General features: G+C 34.2%; 1 protein-coding gene across 11 annotated transcripts in view; it reads right to left on the bottom strand.

The window, feature by feature from the left end:
- Positions 1-816: 816 nt before the first annotated feature.
- OSBPL8 (oxysterol binding protein like 8) overlaps positions 817-24,128 on the bottom strand; it is a 156,578-nt gene continuing 133,266 nt past the window's right edge. For all 11 annotated transcript variants that reach the window (XM_032854726.1, XM_032854727.1, XM_032854728.1 and 8 more), the window contains 10 exons: positions 23,153-23,249; positions 21,000-21,098; positions 17,915-18,012; positions 16,145-16,234; positions 14,763-14,899; positions 13,048-13,233; positions 12,614-12,701; positions 8,714-8,819; positions 7,059-7,161; positions 817-5,074 (listed from right to left, as the gene is read on the bottom strand). In XM_032854726.1, coding sequence (XP_032710617.1) covers positions 4,942-5,074; positions 7,059-7,161; positions 8,714-8,819; positions 12,614-12,701; positions 13,048-13,233; positions 14,763-14,899; positions 16,145-16,234; positions 17,915-18,012; positions 21,000-21,098; positions 23,153-23,249 — 1,137 coding nt within the window. In that variant the 3' untranslated portion in view covers positions 817-4,941. The remainder of the gene's footprint in view (positions 5,075-7,058; positions 7,162-8,713; positions 8,820-12,613; positions 12,702-13,047; positions 13,234-14,762; positions 14,900-16,144; positions 16,235-17,914; positions 18,013-20,999; positions 21,099-23,152; positions 23,250-24,128) is intronic.

Genomic DNA, 24,128 nt, shown 5'->3' with positions numbered 1-24,128 from the left:
ACACCTATGACAGTGCAGTCAATATTAGACAACGATCTTGCAGATTTTTCATTGAGGTTAAACAATGAGGGGCTGTCTCCTTAACTCTTATTCCTACGCAAAGAACAGGGGGAACCTGTAAGCCCTCCTCCCCGCCCCCACCTCCAATTAATAAGAACCGAGTGATTATTAGCCAGAAGCAAAACAGACCCTGAGGAGAGAGCAAGAATGGAAGAGGAGGAGGATGGAGGAAAAGAGAAAACCAGACAGGAATGATTTGGAACTCACCTGATGTTGACTCAGTATGGAATAAATGATTTGAGGGGAAAATCTTTTTATATATGTTTTGTATATATACTTGTTTAATAGTAAGTTTTTTTCCTAGTTCCACCCATCACAAAACAATGGTAGATATAGCTATAGTATATAGATTGGAACAGTGGATTACTCCAAACTTTTTTAAAAGGAAAGTACTACCAGCAGGGTTCTATTTAAGTGTACAGTGGAAGAAGAATGGACCTTGAAGCCAGACATGGATTTAAACTTGTGCTTGCCATCACTCTACGTAGCTCCTGGAATCATTTAACTTCTCTGAGTCTCAGATTCTTTATTTATAAAGTTGGGTTAACTTCCACTTACCTTAAGGTTATGATGAGCATTTAAGAAGAATGAACATAAAGCACCAAGGAAAGCATACATAAGGGATTCTAACTATTAAATCCTTCCTAGCCCTTCACCATCCTTCACAAAAATCCCTACAAAAAAGGTTTTTTTTAATTTAAAAACTAGGATGAAGTCATCTTATGTTATATTCAAAGTCATGTGATCACAGTTAGCTCTTTTTAAGAATTTTATTCAGAATACCTACATGTAGAAGTTAGCATAATTTTACAGATTAGAAAAATTCAACTTTTGTCTCTGCAAACATTTATAATAGGTTATTAGGAATAACAGATTAGAAATGTGATACATTACAAAACAGTTGCCTATGACTATCTGTACATCTACTATGCACCTTAGGGAAGGGATTTGACAGTGTGCTGTACTTACACTGCAGATAACATACTTTTATTCTATTATACAAAACTGACCGGTGGTAGTGTTTGAATTTATAAATGGCCATTCAACAGTATATTTAACTTAGATGTATATTTAGCATGCTAAAAAGTGAAAAAATTTTCAACTGAAGTTCTGTGGCTCATCAGTTCAAATGTTTCATGGCATTCTTAAAATAAATTTCAATGTTATAATACTAAAATAATTTTACATGATAAATGCAAAAAGATAATATTTTCCAAACATTTTAGAAAGTATATTCACATTCATTTTGTCATGGGTTTCTTGTGGCTCTTCTAAATATGTTAATCATATGAAGGAGACACTGGTCTTATACAATTTTAACAGTCCATCTTCAATTAAAAACTGTAACAAAACAAACAGTATGTTAAAGAGTAACAAAGAGTAACTTAAATATACTAAATTCACACACTGTATGTAAACAAAATGAAACCAAATTACATAATAGTGGCAGATTACACATTTTAAAGAATTTCTTTATCCATGTAGTCAAATGAGATAGAAGTTGAAATGTAAACTTACTGATTTGTATGGTGTTACCCCTTATTGTTTCAAATTGGAAAATTTGGTATAAATGCTAATATTAGTATTTTATTTCTGTACATTTAACATAATTCAAAATAATCTACAGCATCATGTATGGCTCATCAATATTGCCATCATCACTGTATATCAACCCAAAAAAACCCCCAAATATATTCATTACTCATCAGAAATGCTAAACACTGGAAAAAAGGGAATTTTATACATTTATTTTCTTAAATATTTGACTAAGATATTCTTCAAAAAGTTAAAACTGCCTTCTACAGAATTTTATGTGTATATGGCACAAGTTGACAGCCAAAACAGTGTGAATTCCATCAAAAAGGCACTGTTTACAATACTCAGAATACTCTGACACGTCTACTTCAATGATATCTGAGAGTGAATATATTTGAAATAGTTAAATAGACAAACCCTTATAAAAGTACAGCATTACTGTTTATATATACTAGAGCTATATAAAAGGAAATAAAATGACACAGAGAAATGACCCTTTATGACAAGTAAGCCTATAAACACTTTGAATTATACTGGAGAGTTCTGTAACACAAAAATAACAAAAAGTATTTTGTTAAAGGCACAAAAGCATGAATACTAAATGAGTGTTGTATTTTACAAGGCCAACTTTTTCAATGGAATGGTGACAAAGACTACACTGTACCTTTACAAGTGATACAAAAAAGTACTAACATGAAATACAAATGAAGTATCTATTGCTGAAAATTACTTGTTTTACATGCCCTATTTACTGTCTATTCCTGGGCCAGCTACACCCCACTAAGTGGTAGATAAGTGAAGGCATAGTACATTTAATAACCAAAACAAATGCAAATGTCAATAATTATTACTATCTAAAATTTCCTGTGAAAAAATAAAATTTTTGATCAAATGAAAAAAAAGTGGTCATAAGATCTTAAATCCTAGAAATTGTTATGAGATTCTCAGAAAATTGGGAACTGTAATCACAATTTTTATGAATCCATGTTTGAAGGAATATTAATTTCAGGAAGAGAACATTCAAAGTCAATTACATATATGGCTACATACAAAGTTAATTATGTGTTTTAAAGGATTCACATACTAAGTAAGCCTAGTATAAGCACTGATCTAAAACTAAGCCACCAATTCCTGAGTTTCGTGTTCAGTTCACAGAAAGGAACTCATACAACTAAAAGCATAAGAAGACCATTCGATTAGATATATGCTTTCAGTGTATAAGAAACAGTCATGAGTAACCCTGCTCTTTTTCATGAAATAGTTTTTGACTCGAGTAAAGAACCTAAAACATTGCCTTAAAAAAAGAAAATAATTACCTTTCCAGTCCTAGAAGATACCTATACAAATAAAACACTATTTAGACCATGTGAAAATAATACACAAGTAGGTAAGATTAAAACCCCAAAGTGGGTTATCAACAAAAAATTTAAAATAAGTTTTCAGGGTTTAATGATGAAATGATTTTTGTGATCAGCCAATCAACTTATATATGATATAAATACTAATTTAAACCATAAAAAGGATCAAATTGTACAATATTTACAAAATATCATCTATCAATGAATAGGCCGTTGAGCATACAACATTGGTAACAGAAAGTAAGGACAAAAATTATATTGACAAGTATGAAATACCAAAAGATCCAACCTGTTCTGTGTAGTCATATTATACCTATACTTACACCAGGTGTAGGCATATCTTATTTATATTTCAGTTAATTAAAAAAATGTTTTTGCATGTACATATGGAATACAGCATTATTTTGCCAAAACTACATGGGAAATGGCTCTTTTTAAAACCTCAGGCTACTTAAGATAGCTATATTAGGGGGAAAAAAGCAGGCTCTTTTTCATCACTTTCCATTTTTGCAATTTAGCAATCATTCCTTGATTTTATATTTATCATGGCATAAACAGTTGATTGTAATCTTGCTAGTGTCTCACATCTCTTCTTAATCAAAGGCAAATGTAGCCAGAAGTTATTATTTTATTTTTATTAATAGCCATTTTGAAATCTATACTTTCAGGATTCTGAGACCTATCTTAGGAAAACATGTTCATAAGCTTAACTACATTTGCAAAAATTGCTTCTGAGGAATGTAAACATTTATGAAAAAAGTAAAAATATTACCCCCCAAATTAGGAAAATGTTTGCCTGAGCCTGAACAAAAAAAAATCTTCAATAATTGTGGTTTTATCACAGAATGAAGCTGCTCAGAGGAAGAAAATAAGGAATTAAACTTCAGAACTTGATGCTCTTCTTAAATGCTCAACTTATTGCACACTTTAAAGAAACCAATTGTAATGTACATGTAAATGCTACTACACAAAGTGTCCTTTCTTATCGCTTTTCTCTCTTTTGGCTTTTGAAATAAAATATTGGCTGTAATTTTTTCTATTCTATTTGTTCACTGAACACACTAGGATCTAAATGAAAGCTAAAGTACGTGTTTCATAATGAAAGAAACATAAATTATCAGAATTTCATATGCCCTATAAACATCTCCAGAATGTGGCATATGCTATTGGACCAATGGAGTTACAAAAAACAAAAATAAGAAAAAAGAACAGCAATAAATTTTGACCAGACCTTTTTAAGCAAGTGCTTAAGGTGGTATTGTATAGGTATAAGAAAAGACATAATGAACAGATCCAAATAGCTGCATACCAATTCTTTATATTGATATACACACATACACTTATACTTTTATCTACAAATATTAAATTCTAGGGGTTAAAAAAAATCACGTGTAAACTTTTAAAAAAGCAATTTTCCATCTTGTCTCTCTCAGTACATCAATTTTGACTACACTTTGTTCTTGCTATTTCTAAGAAGACAATTGATCTGGGTACTTTGGAAATGATTTTTTTTTTTTAACAGGACCGTGTTTTGAACTACTGATGTCTATTATGCCATCATTTCCCATTCTGTAATTCCTTATGGGTAAGTCTTGTGCCTGTTTTATGAAGAAAATAGACTGCTATATATATTTCATAAGAATGTTAATGCTATATCTCAGAACATACTATAGAATACAAAGACTACTGTCAGATATATGTAAGACACAATTTTGTATACATGTGGATTTATCATACTCACATGTAAACACATTGTCACAAAAGCTAGAAATGTTCTGGCACTTAACACAGAGATCACTTTAATAACCAATAGTTCTTATTTCAGGTTAAGAATAAAATGTATGAAAGGTCAACACCTCTACATTTATCTCTAAGATTTTTGTTTTAGAAATATTGTGACGTTTTAATAAAGACCAAAGCAACTTGAACATTTGGTCCCAGGCCAAATCTGATCATTCCAGGTCATTGATTCAACTGTAAGGAACTTCTACTTGAACATGAAGTTTATTATAACTTGAAGCAAAATCAGGAGGAAAATGATGAAGTAGTCTTTTTGTTGCAGAAAATAATCCGTGGCAGGTGTGCTTGAAACTAAATGATTTCGAAGAGCCATAATATTTCTACAAAAATAAGAAACAATAAATTTTATAATTACATGTCAAAAGTGTTAGCAGAGAACTCACAATTTGATATATGAGTCTTATTAGAAAAGTCTTAGTTAACCAAACAATTACATTATCTAAAGTAACTAGTTTAATCAATTACGACTACCTAAACAGGAAGCTGATTATTCTACATGTAGCCATTTTTAGGTCTTGTCTAAATCTACATTCCATGTTTTACTGAAAATATTACTCAATGATGTTCATCAAACATAATGTTAAAACTTGATGATATAAAAATCTATCATCTTTCTCTCAGTGTTTTTAAAACAAAAATTATACCTTTTAAGTTAACCCATTAAGGTTCTTTTACCTTTACTTTAGGGAAGATAGAAATAGAGTTGTAGAAAAATGTTAAATTCTCCAGGAAAAAATAATTCAATAGATTTCATGACATTCCTAACCTGAAAAATGCTACACAGGCACTTCATATGCTAACAAAATGTTAACTTAGTCATGAAATGAGCTTATGCCATCCTCATGCTATCCTAAATGCTTTTGGCTAAAAAACACAAAAAAACTGGTTAGTGAAGACACTCCACCCCACTCTCACCCCAACTTCTTCTATTAATGTGTTTTACCAGTATAGAGAAAGAAAGGAAGTAAATGAACAAGTAGGCTCATTAATTTATAAATCTAATTAAACTAGGAAACGAAAATTTTATATAAGGGCTGATGACACCAAGACGCAGAAGACAAGCCCCCTTCTGTAAAAGCACTCATGGTCTGAGGGGGGACAGTGGGGGCAAGGTCAGCAGACACACACAGTAACAACTTTGTAGTCTAGTAAATGCTCAAAAGCATTATGTATGGAGAACTGTACAAGAATGACAAGATTAATAACTACAGGTCATGGTGAGTAATGAGAAATGTTAGTAAAAGGGTGGTATTTGAATTATATTCTGAAGGATAAACAGGGATTTTCTTAATGGGCAGGGTAGGAGGAAGAACAATTCAGTGTTGGCAAAGCTCCAAAGATGACACAGCACAGTGTACCCTGGAGATGTGAGGAGCTTCATTCATAGAACTAGAACATGGGACAGGTGTAGGGGAATGGCAGAAGATGAGGCTGTAAATGAAAACAACAACTAAATGTAAGCCATAAGATCACTAAGAGAAAAATCACCTTAAAAAAACAATTTCTCTGACACAGCAATGGGAGGCAACCAGTCTGCACTCATGCTAGCTTAGCAATGGAGCAGGAACGATCAGGACCCTTCCCCCTCCAAGGAGCCTTCCTACATGTTAATGACCTTGTGCTGCTGGATCAGGAGAGGTGTGTAGGAAGAAGGGTCTGGAACTACAAAAAGAGCACTCAAAGGTCTCAGGCTATTTAACCATTGCTATGAAGTATTTCCGTATTTCAACAACTGATGCACTCCAATTAAAAATCAGCCACATAGAAAGGGACGGCAGAAAACTTTGTTAGTCGACTTTCTCAGAAACCACCCCACTTTCACACCTAACCCAGCTATATTTCTAGTATGCTACAGCAGTAAGATTCTTTTTTTTTTTTTTTAAAGATTTTATTTATTTATTTGACAGACAGAGATCACAAGTAGGCAGAGAGGCAGGCAGAGAGAGAGAGAAAGGGAAGCAGGCTCCCTGCTAAGCAGAGAGCCCGATGTGGGGCTCGATCCCAGGACCCTGAGACCATGACCCGAGCCGAAGGCAGAGGCTTAACCCACTGAGCCACCCAGGCGCCCGTACAGCAGTAAGATTCTAATTCTACCCTCACAGATGAGAAAAAAACCACCACTTTCCCCCCATATTTTAGTGGTGAAGGAATTTCATAAGCGTTAGTCATCAGGCAATAGAAGCCAAGGTTCTATTTTGGCCCAACAATGTTATAAAACTGTAAAGTTTGCATATAATTTCCTACATAACAGGATTCTTAACTATTCCTCTAGACTTAAGTGAACAGCCACTGTCCATATATTACCTTTTAATTTCTTCCTGTGTTTGTTTTATAGATTCGATGGAATTTTGAATGTCTCCCAGTTCTATCCCTTTCTTTCTTCTTGTATTTGGTTTTACTGACTGAGCTGAAAAGACATTTGGAATGAAATTGGTGAAAACAGTGACCACATTTAATTATAAACAATTTACATTTCAGCTTAATGATTCTTGTACAGTAAAATTTTCCTAGGCATTACTTTTATGACTTAGAGAGTAACGTATTAATACTCTGCATTTTTAAAGTTTCAATCATATCACTTCAAAACTAGAAAACTACAAATATGTTTAAAGTAACCACAAATTAGTTACATTTTAGATGGCATCAGTTTTTTAAAACTTATTAAAATAGACAAGAATACATTAAAAATACATGTATACCTTTTCTATACATTTTTACTGTCGACCAGTACACTATATTTTTTCCCCCATCAAGCCTTATATCCATTCCTTCCTTTCTGTTTTTGTTCAGATCTTAACCTCTCTCCACGTCTCAGCTTTCTCATTTGTAAAATAGGAATAACAATAACGCCACACAAACTTCACATGGTAATAGTACAGTGTGTAATATCTAGCTTGGCGCATATTAAGTACTCAGTGAATGTCAGCTAATAAATTACAGGTAAATAGTGGAGTGTGTAAGAGAGTGAATTAGGGAATCAAAATATCTGTATATATTACATATACATACTGCCTTACGGGATATGTGACCCTGAGCAGGTAAATCTGTGCCTCAATTTCCTTTTCTGTAAAATGGGAACAAAATAGTATAACTAATACTGCTCCCTCTAGCACACCAGTACCCTGTGACTCATATTTTTAAACTTTTATTGATTTTATTCCTCTTTTACACTGGAAATCTTGCCCCCCAACCACACCCCTCAAGCCTAGATTGCTATAATCCATTAGAAATCCTAATAATTCATCAGGGTTCCTCTAAGAACTTTCCTCAAACTGAATTCAGCTCCCTTTCCCTTAAACTGTTACTTGTTGTCTACAAACTTCCTGGCATTCATCATTTATTCACCTCTAGTGTAATCTCTGTAAAAATAAGCTACCCAGCTTAGTGTGAGCTCAGTAGAGAACTACAGCTTTATTTTCTCAGATATTACTCGAACACTTTCTTGATTATATCTCAGTGTAATTCAAGACATTTTACACATTATCTGACTTGAACAAGAATGACATACTATTTAATTTAGTCCATAATTTTGATATAGTTATATTTTTACTTGTCTGTAACTTCTAAACACTACAAGAATTTATTCTAAAAATGGAAAACTTTTTTTGAAGCATAGAAATGAGTTCAAAGCTCAAAAATTGCTTCCTGCATTGAATCTAGGAAACCATCAACAATTTTTCAGAAGCTAACAAGACATAAGAATTAGTACTACAGTGCGGTTCTTGATTTTCATGTTCTCTCTTACCTTTCCCTTGTGACCTGGTCTTGAAATTTATCTATAACCTAAAATAGCTTTTTTTGCAAACCATCTCTGTCTCCAAACTCCTACATTAACTTCTTGATTTAAATATGATAAATACTTTTCATATATTAAACATAATGTAGTAATATCCCCCACCTTTTTTTACAGTAATATCCTTTTAAAAGTTTAGTGAATAGTCTGTAGTAAATATTTTTACCTTCACTTCCAGATGAGTCCTGGATATCAGGTTCTGGGGAGGAATAGCCTTTTGCCATTTTCTTCTGTTGCCTGGTTGGCTTATGTTTCATTTTTGGGACACTAACCTGAAAAAGAACCCATGCTATGTGAATTTGCAATGAATTTTTAAATTAAAGATCAATGTTGTACAACTGTCAAAACTATCTATTCATGGGTGCAGTACACTGAAATAAAAACAGACATGAAATAGTCTAATTAAAACTTAACAAGATGTGATACACTTAGACAATCAAATTATTAAATTATAACAAGAAACATTAATTTGGCACAAACAACAAAAAAAATTTTAAAAACATGCAATGAAGAGTTTCTCTTCACTCCTGAACTCTATCAACAAAAATACTTACTATTTCTTTGTATATCCTTCAAGAGACATTTCTATACACAAAAAAATATGAATATAGACTCCCCCCATACTTCTAACTGCACCAGTCAATATCTCTAGTTCAATGTCAAATAAAAGTGTTCTTTTTCAATTGTATTTATCTTGTTCTCAACATTAGAAACATTCCCTTGAATAATGCTGGGTTTCCCATAAAATTATTCACTTACTTTTAATAATATCTGGATAACGTAGAAGGCATCTTTTTATTTTTTTTTAAGTTTTATTTGAGAGAGACAGTGTGTGCGTTAGTAAGCACAAGCAGGGGGAGGGGCAGTGGGAGAGGGAAAAGCAGACTTCCACTGAGGAGGGAGCCTGACATAGGACTCAATCCCAGAACTCTGAGATCATGACCTAAGATGAAGACAGATACTTAACCAACTAAGCCACCCAGGTGCTCCGTTGCAGAGCATGATTTAAACTTTCAGAAAGTAACAACAAAACAAAACAAAAAAATTAAAAAAAAAACCAAAACAACTTATAGAAAGTATTTGAATGCATGCACAAGATTCAGAAGTATATCAAATGATCAACTAAGACTAAATTTTTCTTAAAATAATGTACTTTAGACTCTATTAATAGGCTTGCAATTTTGGAGGTCAATCCTAAGGTTAAAAACTCAAATTCAAGAGAAGAAACTAGAATCAAAAGGGTAATTTATATGTTTAGAAAAACTGGGAACCAGTCATCATAACTCCTAGATTCTATTCATACTATTCTAAATAGGAATCATCTATCAATTACCTATTCTTTTGCAAAATCTTATTCAAAAGACTGAAATTCAAATACAATTTCTATAATTTTATTACAGAAAATAAGTAATGAGCAGATAGGTTCTAGATTCAGCCTAAACTATGCCCTACTTCAAGTCATAGGGACTGAACATTATAGGATTAGAATCCAAATCCACATTCTTAGAGTAGTTCAAACTGGAGACTGATAAAGACTGGTGAGAAGTATTTAAAATGACAAAGGAAGTCAGCAATTGATCTCTCAGTAAATTCCACCTTTAGGAGGAAATACAGATGCCCTGTCTCTATCATGCTAACATTGTTAAAGGAAGAAAAAAATTTTTTAATGTTTTAAAATTTATTTTTAATTTATTATTAAGAGAGGGAGGGAAGGAGGGAGAGTGGGGAGAGAGAGGAGAAAGAGAGAGAGAGAGAGAAATCTTAGGAAGGCTCCATGCCTAAGCATGGAGTCTGATTCAGGGCTTGATCTCACAACCCTGAGATCATGACTTGAGCCAAAATCAAGAGTCAAATGCTTAAATGACTAAACCACCCAGGCACCCCTAAAATGTTTTATAATTTCTAAATGGTGATACCATGTATGTTTACAGATATACATATATATATAATAAATTTTTCCGTCTTAGTCATTTTTAAGTGTACAATTCAGTAGTATTAAGTAGATTCACAGTATTGTGCAAATGTCACAGCTACTTCTAAAACATTTTCATCATCCCAAAGAGAGACTAATAATTAAGCAACAACTTCCCATTCTCTCTTCCCCTCAGTCCAGTAGCCTCTTTTTCACTTTATTCTATTTTTGAGCTCCAGAATTTGGTTCCTTTGTATAATTTCTCTATTGATATTCTAATTTTGTTTATGTATCTTTTTCTTGGTTTTCTTTAGTTCTTTGTTCTTGTTCCCATTTAACTCTGTGGGCACATTTGAGATAACTGTTCTAAAAACTCTGTCTGCTGAGTCTGATGTCTGGATTTCATCAGGGATGGTTTCTGTCAATTTATTCTGTTCCTTTTAATGGGTCATGCTTTCACGCTTCTTTGTATGCCTTGTTATTCTTTTTTTTTTTTTTTTAAAGATTTTATTTATTCATTTAACAGAGAGAGATCACAAGCAGGAAGAGAGGCAGGCAGAGAGAGAGGAGGAAGCAGGCTCCCTGCTGAGCAGAGAGCCCGATGAGGGGCTCGATCCCAGGACCGAGATCATGACCTGAGCCGAAGGCAGCAGCTTAACCCACTGAGCCACCCAGGCGCCCCTGCCTTGTTATTCTTTATGGAAAACCAGAATCTGATTGTTATAATGTGGTAATTCAGGAAATCATATTCTCCACCTTCCCCAGGGCTTGCTGTCTTCTGGACTGATGAAAGCTACAGTACTCCATTTGTTCAGTAAAGTCTCTAAATTGTTTTTGCAAATACTGTATTCCTTGTTCATGGTTACTGAAATCTCTGTTCCTTAGCTTGTGTTCAGCTAGCATTTTGACAGAAGCTTCCTTGAACACCAGTAGCTAAACAAACAAAAACAAAAACAACCACAAAAAACAAAACAAAACAAAAAAAATCTCCCAGCCTTAGCAGACTGGCTCTGTGTAACGGCTCTCTTTCAACACTAAGTCAGGCTTGCACATGTCTTTTTTGAGCAAAAGCATTTTGCCTTGGACATTTCCATGGTTTTCTAAAATCCCTGATTCCCTAATTTCCCAAAAAGATTCTTTCCCTAGCTTTTGTTTCTGGCCTTCCACAGTCTGTTGTTTTGTTTCAGTGGTAATCTTTTGCCCTAGGACTGGGCAGGCTGTCAGATGGCTCACAGTAATTCCAAGCAATGCCTGCAGCCTTCGTGCTGGAGCTCTGAGTTAGTGACAACAGGCATCCTTCAGGTAGCCGCCAGAGAGGTTACAACAGACAAACACAATTTGTGAATAAGGTCTGCTCTGCTCCCTCTGGAACCACGTCTCACACTGGGAATCTGGGGACCCTTCAAGACTACCAGTACACCCATGAGGAGTTAGGGTAAGGATAAATAAAAATGCCATAAAGCTTTCCTATGGCTTTGAGGTCACCTCTGTCTTGATTTAACATTCACTTTGTTGCTGCAAACTTCTGACTATTTTCCATAGTTTTGGAAAATTTGGTTCTGATCATTTTTGCTTGCTTTTTTGTTTCCTTGAAGGGACAAGGGCTTAGAGCTGCCTACTCTGCCATTTTGCTGACCCCAAATTTTAAATTTTGAAGCCAAGTTTTAAACATTGGTGGCCAAAGATACTAAGGGTTTTAAAAATTTGTATGCCTATGTATGCCTGGGTGGCACACTTGGTTAAGAGTCCAACTCCTGGTTCTGGCTTAGGTTGTGATCTCACAAGTTGTGGGATCAAGCCGTGAGTCAGGTACCATGCTCAGGGAGCAATCTCTCTCCCTCTGCCTTGCTCATTTTCTTTTTCTAAAACAAACAAATAAATAAATCTTTAAAAGAAAAATTTGCATACCTAGCAGGTCTTGTTACTTTTTTTTTAATTTTTTTAAAGATTTTATTTATTTATTTGACAGACAGAGATTACAAGTAGGCAGAGAGGCAGGCAGAGAGAGAGAGGAAGAAGCAGGATCCCTGCTGAGCAGAGAGCCCGATGCGGGGCTCCATCCCAGGACTCTGAGATCATGACCTGAGCCAAAGGCAGAGGCCTTAACCCACTGAGCCACCCAGGCGCCCCTCTTGTTACTTTTTTATTACATACCATTGGAGTGCGATGTTTTACTTTGGTCTGGATAACACCATCTTTTTCAAACTGTATCATATCATTAAGTGGATCCCATGGTCTAGTACTGAAAAAATGAAAAAAAAAAAAATCCCACTTGTTTAATAACTGAACAAAACACTCAAATACTTTGCCAAAAATGTATTCTATAAATAGATTTACATTAGCAATTATGAACCTAGCTGTAATATTAAGATTTGTCATATCTAATCTTCTGATCCTCAGCTTATTTTGTAGACTACTTTCATGGGGTCAAATTTATAATGAATGGAACATCAAGTTTAAAAATCTCATACTAATTTATATATGTGGCTTAATGAAAAACTACTTCAACCAACAGTAAAAATTACAGAAATAAAGGCAAAAAACTATGTTGGTATATTGTTTGTAATATACTCTTTTTAATTACTTACTCTGCAAACTTGTAATGCCACTCCCCCGTGAGTGAATCAAGCTCAAATAACTTGCATATCCATTCTTCACTTTTTGTTTTCCGGTCTCTGGCAGCTTGTCTTTGAGCTTCTTCTAAAACATACTTCTCCTGAGTAGCTTCCGTTTGGTCTTTAGCATTTATGGCTCGAGTTACCCGCTGCCAGAGTCTAATACATTTGCAAAAACAGCAATAAAGAGCAAGAGAAAATCAAATCTACATAGAATAGACTTGAATCCCCTTGAGAGAAAATGGTACCCATGTGGGTTTTGGGCTTTGAAAAAGCTTATGCTCACAGGCATCAGAATGTGTCAAAAGATAAAAAGTGGTGCCTTGAGTAGAGAGATCACAGTGGAGACTAATTTTTTTTCTCACCAGGAGAGAGATATTACCTGGGTTCTTAAACATATGGCAATGAATGGTGCTGACCCAAGATGATAAGAATATAATGAAGCCTCAAGAATCTATATTTTTAAGCTCCCTGGATGATTCTTATCAGTTTAAGATTCACTGGCTTCAAAGATCCAATACTGTAATGCATGCTTCTCAACCTTGGATGCACGAATCATCAGGAACTTTTAGAATCAAAACCTTGGGGGTAGGCCCAAGTATTGGTTTTTAAAACATTTTCCAGGTGATTTTGATGTGTAGCCAGTGTTTAGAACCAATGATATAACAGAAAAGACTGAGGTGAAATCTTTTCCCCTACTAAAGTTTAGTTTAGTTTTTTTTTTTTAAAGGTTAGTTTTTTTTATAAGACAAATAAAAATATACTATCTATATTCCATCTACCTAGGAAGACAGCATGTTGTGACTGAAAGAACACAAGCTTTGGAATCAGAGTTGGGATGAATTCTTGGCTGGTGAGCTAAAAGTTACTTATCCTAAGACTCATTTCCTCATCTTTAAAATATGCTAAATTAGATTCACACCTCAAAAATTGCTGTATGCCTTGGCAAAGCTTCACTCTTGATAGAGAGCATCACGTGGTTATAGCTGAAACAATTTTTAGAACTGGTACATACATATTCTTCCATTTTTGACAACCTCAATTTGAATGTAGAAGTAAAGTACACAGACATGAATCCTCATTCCAATGAGATATGAGAATGATATGCATATGAAAACATGTGGTGAGAGCTAAATTGTGTAAAGTACCTGGTAGACTGTCCCTTACATAGAAAACTTCTAACACAAATAAATATATAATAAGAATAGAACTGGGCAATACTTAAACAATATTTTTGGTTCAAAAGTATAAGAGATCAGCAAGAATTTCACAACTTATGAACAGAAACTATCCTGGTAATTATTACCCAACTAATGTAAGTCCTCTAGAAGCCCGCATATCCTGTGACATGATTCTTTTATTTTGAAAACCAAGAGTAATTAGTCCCATGATTTTATACAAAGAGAACATAAGTTTATTATTTTTGTTTTTAATAGGCCCTAGGGCAGATAAGAAAAGGAAAAAAATGGGAAATTTTGGTTTAGAACTGCAGAAAACCAGTATGTTTTGTATATTTATTTGACATTCACATATATCAAAAAAAAGTCCTAACACCTCCCAAAAATGTTAAATTATTTTGCTGAATTAAAATGTGACTGAAAACTGACAGAGAAAAGTGTCCATACTATTGAGGGACTAAAAAACACTCTTCAATATTCATGATATTAGCTGACAAATGGTATACTTACTTCTCTGATTCAAAATCCCCCTGCTCTTCAAATTTTACAGTGTGCCTTATTAATCTCCACTGCTTAATGTCTGGTGTTGGATTCCAGAAAACCTCTGAATTATCAGTCTTTTTGTCATTAATAAAAACTTCACTATCCTACATTTAAAGAAATTAAAAATTAATGTAGAGAATTTTCATTATTTAAAAAGGATTATTTAGTATAACAACATAATAATACTTTCTTCCTGATGTAATCCCACAGTTAAACACATTTTAAAAACAAATACAACTAGCACTTTTCTAAAGGTCCCAAATCTCGTCATTTTATAAAATCATTAAATATGTAATACTAATCATTTAAAAAATTTCAACACACAAAAAGTTCATGAGATTTCACAAGTTTTACTTAATAAACAAATTTCAAACAATTACTTGCAAAAACCTCAACAACCATTTCAGAACTGTCAAAGTAGAGCACAGTATTTGCTAGAACTACGAGATGCTGTTGACTATCTATGTACTCAATATATACAAAAACCTCAACAAGCTTTTCTTACCATTAAAAATTTTAGCACAATCTTAGAAATTTCATTTCTTTAAAAATATATTTTTATCTTTTTTTCCAAATGATTTTTGGGTAGAAGTAAATTTTTAATATTACAGAGCATATGTGGCCTATTGATTGAGTCTCTAGATCTCATCACACTTCTCATTTTCTGCTTATTACAATGTAGAATATAGCATATACTCCTTGTTCACAGAGACTGCATCTAGCCAGTACCATGATATATCCTTCTCATTCATTTAAGCTCCTCTTAACAAAATTACATAAATGTGAATTTACGTCAGTAGAGAAAGAAAGAAAAACCATTGCTCTCAAATACCACTGTATCCTTTCCATGTTCCTCAAAAGGAAATGTAACTCTAACTGGAAATGCCTCTTTCTTCGAGGTGAGAGGCAGTATACTGCTCTGAGTAGAAGCACAGCCCTGGAGCCAGAGAGCATGGGCTGGAATATTGCTCCATCATTTTGAGAGCAAATTAAACTCTCTGTGCCTCAGTGTCCTCCTCTGTAAAACAGAGATAGTTAACAGAACCCACCTCATACAATTATTTAGTATTAAATGAATTAATAAGAGTAACATTTTTAGACAGTGCAGTACATTTTAAGTGGTAAGTGTTAGCTATTTTTATTGAATTCAAGTTTTGGAAAGATAAAGTATTACATGAAACTAAATACTGTTGAAACAGTTCAATGACAAAATATTTGTTAAGCTGAAGCTTATGTTGAATAGTGATGATGCTCTTAGCAATGGAATAAGTGAACTTATAAAATGTTATTTTTATTTTTTTTCACAGAATAAAATTCTTTTTCTAAAGCTAAAATACAAAAATACTTACCCAATGGCCTTCCAAAGTAGCTAGGACTTCTTTTCCCAATTTAAGTTTCCCTGATATTTGATTAACACAGTCACTACTACCTAGAAATGGCTTTTAAAAGAGAAAAATGTTAAGAAATATTTTGCTTTTAACTTATATTTATATATAATGTAGACAAAAAAGAATGAAAGATGTAATTGTATAGTTACAGTGCTACTGAAGGCTAAAAGGGAGAAATTTTAGTCAGAAATGTTCCATGAAAAGAAATTGGAATTTGTGGGGGAAAAAAGGTAAAAACAGAGTGTGTGAAGTCCAAATAAACGTAGTGAGAAAGGTCACAAATGATGACTCATGCCCCTGTGCTCTCTTCCGACTCAACTCTGGTCCATCAATGTTGTAGTCTACTTAAATAATAGTCAGTGGACTTGAGGGACTTAATTCATCTATTAGAATAGCTCTTCCTTCAAAACAATAATAAAATAATAATTAACCAAAAAATCCTCCAAAAATCAAATTAGAAGAAATACACTTTGAGTTATTATATTGCCTTACTGATGGCTCTTATCAGTAACAAAATTTTGATGTTCCAATCTAGTCCTTAAAGGTGTCAGAAATTACTTAAGACATCTTTAGTCATCATTTTCAGATATCATTATCAGCATACAAGCAAAAAATCTGCTAAGATTAAAAAAAAAGGGCACTGCACTAAATAATACTGAAGAGACACTTTTTATCAGAACAAAGCTGCTGATTAGTCACTGGATCAGTTGGATATCAAAATAGAAGAAATTTAGTAACAAATATTAAACAGTTCATAGAAATACTCTTATCTGACCATATGTATTGTCCTAAACCAATAACTGCCACAATGAAAAGGTCTTAAATTTCCCTTCCACTTAGAGGCAGACAAAATTTTCCAAAATACAGCCATCTTCCCATTGAGAAGTGGGGTCTACATCCTTTCCCCCTGAATTTGGGTGGGCTTAGAACTCTTCAATTAACAGAAAATGGTGGAAGTGATGTAATTTGATTTTTCTGCAACCAGGTCATGGATGGCAATGCAGCTTCCACCTTGCTCACGAGAACACCGGCACTTGGAACCATGAGCTCCCAAGTAAGAAGTCTGACTACCCTGAAGCCACTGTGCTGTGAGGAAGCCAAGCCACATGGAAGGGCCATACATACAGGTGTTCAGATCAGCAGTCCTAGTCTTTAAGTTGTCTCTAACCCATGCACCAGACATGTAAGTGATGAGCCTTCAGATGATCTCAGCCCCAGCTGTTGAGTCACTCACAACCTGCAAGTCTTCCTGAGGCCCCAAACATTATGTGGCAGAGATAAACCATCCCCAATATACTCTGTCCAAGTTCCCTACTGATAGGCTCCCTACTGATAGAACCCCCACAGATCAGAGCAAGGTTGTTTTTAAGGCTGTGAGTTTGAGTAGATTGTTAGGCAGAAATAGTAAACAATACAACTCTTAGTGTATAGAACTTTAGCTCAAGTTGATACCTACCTTTGTGGTATCTGTAAAGAAATGCTTTAATTTACTGAGAAATTTCTATCCATTCACTTCATATACCTCATCTCTCATAAAATACCAACAGTTTTATTAATTAAAATCAATAAACAAAAAATGAAGGCCTTCTGTTGATTTGGATCTGCCAAAGCTGCCCTCTGATGAATTCTGGGTTCTTAAATTTATTTTTTAAGGAGGTAAACTGTGCTCTTTGTTCAATATCTATAGCACAGATCCTCTTTAATTAGGTGACACCTTCTATCTGTACTAACCTTTAGTTTGAATTCAAGTATTGCACTGTATCCAGTTTTTTGACATGTAATATTGACTATGCCACCAAGCTCCAATGTCATTGTGCCATAAAGAATTCCTAAAGAAAACAAAATAAAACAATTTTGACAAAAGGTTCAAGAGAGATGCTGGCTAATAATAACAAGCAAAACTTTACAATCTACTCTCCTTCTAGGAGAAACCCGTAATTCAGGGGTATTTTGTCCCACCCAATAACAATCTGTCACATACACAGAGTTGTTTCTGTAGGACTTAAATAGGTAACAGAGGATACAATTATTTGCAGATTCCACTCCATTTGTAGATCCAATTATTTGCAAATTCAAATTCACACTAAAACACGTTAGCAATTCCAAAATAAATACTCACAGCACTTTTGTAGTCCTTCATGGATATGCACAGAGTCGTGAAAAATTTGAGTTGTCCTATGTGCAAATTGCCAGCTGAGGTTGAACAAGGTTAACAGTGCCTTCTGGTTTCATCCCTCATTTGGTAAACAAGTGCCTTTTTTGTGGTATTTTTAAGAGCCACATTTTTCACAGTTTGGTGATTTTTGTTGGTAATTTTACAGTTTAAAATAACCTCCAAATATAGTGCTAAAATGCTGTCTAGCATTCCTAAGCATAGAAGGTTATAATGTACCTTATGGAGAAAATGTGTGTCAAAGCTTGGTTTAGGCATGAGTTAGAGTGCTGTTTGGCTGAATCAATAATATACAATAAGGTATCTTTAAATAGAAACAAGGTTAGATATTGATTGGTTGATGAAAAGGTGACTCAAAGTAACCTAATTTTATGTTTGCCCTAGGGGCAATGGTTTAGTATTCATTAAAATGTGTTTGTGGTAACTTTACCGAACGTAAGTACTGCTAATCACAAGAATTAACTGTAGAAGTAAGACAAACATGTTAAAAAGAAAATCCCTCAAGATAGGTTCTGTGGCTAAAAGTTGAGAAAATTCATTTAACTTAGTTAAAGAGTGTGTTTGTGCAAGACTTGTTCTTGGACTAAACTGTTAAGGGAGCTTTTAATATGCAAATGAATAATGTTAATTTCCAAGAAGGAAGAGACTATACGATGTGTCTCATACTTAATTGGTTATGGAACTCACTTTGTTTTTGTTTTGTTTCTAAATTTAATTTCCTTTCAATGTAACAGAATTCATTGTTTATGCACCACACCCAGTGCTCCATGCAATACATGCCCTCTATAATACCCACCACCAGGCTCCCCCAACCTCCCACCCCCTGCCCCTTCAAAACCCTCAGGTTGTTTTTCAGAGTCCATAGTCTCTTATGGTTCATCTCCCCTTTCAGTTTCCCTCAACTCCCTTCTCCTCTCCATCTCCCTATGCCCACCATGTTATTTGTTATGCTCCACAAATAAGCAAAACCATATGATAACTGACTCTCTCTGCTTGACTTATTTCACTCAGCATAATCTCTTCCAGTCCAGTATGGAACTCACTTTGTAAAACAATTTGTGAAATTAACGATTTGAGGAGAACATCATAGAAAATACACAAGGGTAGGGACGCCTGGGTGGCTCAGTTGGTTGGACGACTGCCTTCGGCTCAGGTCATAATCCTGGAGTCCCGGGATCGAGTCCCACATCGGGCTCCCAGCTCCATGGGGAGTCTGCTTCTCCCTCTGACCTTCTCCTTGCTCATGCTCTCTCTCACTCTCTCTCTCTCAAATAAATAAATAATCTTTAAAAAAAAAAAAAGAAAAAAGAAAATACACAAGGGTAAAAAAGAATCATTTCCTATGCTCATCCATGAGGGGTTATATTCTAAATGATAAAGATTTTAAAATATACTTATCAATTTAGTTCATAATTTCAGATATTTCACTTCATGCCTATTTCAAGAACCACACAGGAAGCTCTAAGAATTATCTAGCCTGAGGCCACAGGTGGCCACTCATACTTCAAACAAGGTAAGTCCATGTTACAGTGGATGGGAGTAAACAAGCCTGGAGTTGAGTCTCAGCGTTCTCACTGGTTTGGCCTTAGATAAGATACTTAACCCTCTCAGTTTTTACATCTGTGAAATGAGGCCACATTAAATAATCCATGTTTTCATGAATCAGTTCCTAAAAGAGGATAATCATTACTCAAAAAAGTTATTTTTCAAAAATGGTTTGCAGGGAAGCCTGGGTAGCTTAGTCAGCTAAGTGTCTGCCTTTGGCTTAGGTCATGATCCCAGAGTCCTGGGCTCAAAGCCCGCATCAGGCTCTTCTCCCCCACCTCTGCCTGCCACTCTCCCAGTTTGTGCTCATGCTCTCTCTGACAAATAAATAAAATCTTAAAAAAAAAAAAAAAAAAAGTGGGTTGCAAAGGATTATACAGATAATGACCAAACTGAGTGTTGAAGCCGATGCCATACAGCTTAATAGTGTAGGTCACAGAGATCTTGACTCTGCAACATCCTAGCTGTTTGATCTCAGGCAAATTAACCTCTGCTATGCCTCAATTTCCACATTCATAAAAGAGACAATATTACCTACTTTATAGGGCTGCTGAAATGATTAAATGAGTTTGTAAATGTAAGGTGCACAGAATGGCTGGGTCCCTGGTCTGTTGTAAATGATAGTATCTTTATCTGTGTCTTGAATAATGGGGTAAAGTATAATACATTAGTTTTTAAGAAATTGCCAAGTGAAGATAAGAAAAATTTTTAAAGGAGTTAGCATACTGAAAAGAAGCAAATTAACATTTTAAAAAGAGGTGGAGGTGCAAAAAAACAAAAATCATTTTTAATAAGATTCTGAAATAACGGGCAGTTTTAAATTTTAAATTTTAAAACCTGTACATTAGGTAAATGGAATTCCATTATTATAACTCAGTCTTTTCCAACCAAAGTATGTGTCATAGAAGTCTGTTGTAGGTGAATTCACCACAGAAACATTCGGTAGATGACAGCGATAATCTTAAATATCTATAAATCAAGGACATTTTCAAACAAAAGGCTGACTCCCTCAATCACAAAACACAACAAATTATAGCCATGTACATTTACTTAAAAAAGGTTTATAGAGTATCTAACTCAAGTATGGAAAACACTTACCTTTACAATGAGCATATGGCATTGTCATGACATAATCTTCACCTCTATTCAAGAAAGTTAATCGTGCTTCTCCTTCTAATATTGCAGATAATGAGTTTCCTAGAATAAATATCATGTATTAAATTTCAGAAAACTAATGCAACCAATTAAAAATAAACAAAATATATTTAGGACACCTACCATACATCTACAGTGGACTATCTTAAAAATGTCTCAATCTCAGTGTGCCCAAATGTGTATTTGTTATTTTATATCCAAAACATATGTGTTCCACATTCCTAGTCTTACAAAATGAGTACTTTTAAAAGGTACAGTTACATGCTTATTATGTTATGTTACTTTATATGAGGCTCTTAAAAATCTTAAACACATAGAACATACAATAAACAAAACACTGTTTTATGGTAGGGCTTAGTAACATATCTGTGTTTGAATAAAAACATTATTTCTTACCTGTATATTACATAGTTAAGTCCCAAGCTTTCAGTACTTAAAACTGACATAATAATATTACAGATAATTTGAAAAAAGAAAACATAAGCATAACCCATCAAAATGCAATTGTTGATAAAATTCCATGGTATTATCTTCTAGCTTTTCTCCCATTTTTCTTCCCCCATCATCAGTTTTATTGAGGCAAAATTTACATATAATATGTGACCTACTCTGATATTTCATTAGTCTTGGTAATTGTATACAGTCATGCAACCATCATCACACAATTATGATACAGAACTTTGCCATCACCCCAAAAACTCCCCCTTGCTTCTAGGTAGCCAATCCTTTCTTCCAGCCCCAGGAAACTACTGGTTTGGTTTTTGTCACTATAGTTTTACCTATTCTAGAATTTATACAGATGGCATCACAGAATATGCAGTTTATTGTGTTTGACTTCTTTTACACAGCAAAATGTTTTTCACATTCATCCATGTTGTTGTATCAACATTTCATGCCACTGTAACAATTTTCAAAATCTAATATACGAACATAGTGTAACTATGTTCTTAAATCTTTAATTTTCCTCAGCAATGCTTCGTAGTTTTTCAGTGTTTACAAGTTTTACGCATTTTTTATTTCTAAATATTTTATTTGTCCACATACTATTGTAATTGAAGATATTTTTAAAACTTCATTCTGTAAGTGTTCATTTTTAGTATATAGAAATACAATTGGCTTTTGTATTTTGACCTTGTATCCACCAACCTTATTAAATTCATTTATCAGTTCTAGTAGTTTTTTGTATATTCCTGAGGGTGTGTTGGCTATGAGTTCTAATACAATTTTGTCCAGAAGTAGTGAGAGTGAACATTTTTGCCTTGTACCTGATCTTAAGTAAAAATTACTTAGTTTTCACCTTAAGAGTATGAAATTGGCTATATATTTTTCACAGATATCTTTAGTCCTAGTTTGTTGAGGGCTTTTATCATAAATGAGTGTTGAAAGTTGTCAAATGCTTTTTCTGCATTTTTAAAAATGATACGGTTTTCCTTCAATTAATATGAACCACACTGATTTTCAATGTTATACCAACATTGTACCTCCAAGAGAAACTCCCCTTGATAAACTGATCATGATATATATCTTTTTAATATATCCTTTTATGTGTGTGTGTACCTCCCTTTATATATACTGATTTGTTACTAATTTTGTAAAGATTTTTAGGTATACATTCATGAGAGACGATGATCTATAGTTTCTTTGTACTGTATGGTCTTGGGATTAGGATATAATGTAGGTCTCATAAAATGAGTTGAGAAATGTTTCTTTCTTTTTTCTGTAAAATGTTCAGTGGTTTTGTTTTTTGGAGTTTTTTTGGTATTATTTTTCTTTAAATATTTAGAAGAACTTAAGACATCTGAAATTGGAGTCTATGTTTGTTTTGTTTTGTTTTTATTTTTTTTTCAAGATTTTTATTTATTTACTGGACAGAGAGACACAGTGAGAGAGGGAATACAAGCAGTGGGAATGGGAGAGGGAAAAGCAGGCTTCCTGCCAAGCAGGGAGCCTGATGCAGGGCTCAATCCTAGGACCCTGGGATCATGACCTGAGCCGAAGGCAGACGCCCAATGACTACGCCACCCAGGTGCCCCTGTTTTGTTTTTTTAAATACTACCTTCCAGAAAAGGGTGCAAACTGAGACAAGGAGAACTCACCATAGAACTTCGACTTGGCCAGGATACTACCACTAAGGCAAAATCCATCCTTTCGGTTACTAACATAAAAGGCAGATATTGGTGGATGATGGGACACCTATTGAACACAGGAAAAAATGTAAATATAATAACATAAGCATATTATTGTGTTATTATCAAAAGCTCAAGTCTTAAAAGTATACTCTAATAAGAAGCAATGTTTGTTAAGTGGTAAAATTAAACATTGGTGATTACAGTAACCAGCCTCCAAGATATCTCCCAAGGAAACCACTTTGTGGTATTCACACCATTAGGTGGACTCCTTTTACACTGTACCAAAGTTACTTTGTGTAAAAGTGACATATGTCACTTCTGAAATTAAGTTATAATACACGATCCATTTTGGTCTCTTGCTCTCTCAGATCATTAGCTCTGAGAAGCCAGCTTCCATGTTGTGAACAATCCCATGGAGAAACCTATGTGGAAAGGAACTGATGTTCTTGTTAAAAGACATGTGATGAGCTTAGAAGTGAAATCTTCCAACTCAGGTTAAGTCTTCAGATAATTACAAAGCTGGCTGACACCTTCACTGCACTCTCATGAGAGACCCTGAGCCAGAACCATCCAGCTAAGCAGCTCTCAGATTCCTAAACTTCACTATAGAAGTTAATAAATGCTTGTTGTTTTAAGCCATTAAATTTTGGCAGTCATTGATTATATAAGCAATGGATAACTAATACAGTGGCTACTCTTCAAATGGATTACAAAATAGGCAATAGGAAACAAAAGCTTTGACAAATATGTTACTTTAGTAATCTAAGACACACACACACACACACACATACACACACACACACATCCCCCTTATGTTTTCTGAAATGAGTCAAAGCTAAAATCAAACTCTTCTCAAGCTTCTCAATTTAGTGAGGAATTATAGTAAACTAAAATGCAAGGTGATATAATAATTTTTAAAAAATTAATACACAGATAAAATGTC

Source organism: Lontra canadensis, unplaced genomic scaffold (genome assembly GCF_010015895.1).
Source record: "Lontra canadensis isolate GAN:19392208 unplaced genomic scaffold, GSC_riverotter_1.0 scaffold9, whole genome shotgun sequence".
NCBI lineage: Eukaryota > Metazoa > Chordata > Mammalia > Carnivora > Mustelidae > Lontra > Lontra canadensis.
Note: the sequence above shows the minus strand (reverse complement) of the source record. Positions and strands in the feature narration are given on the sequence as shown.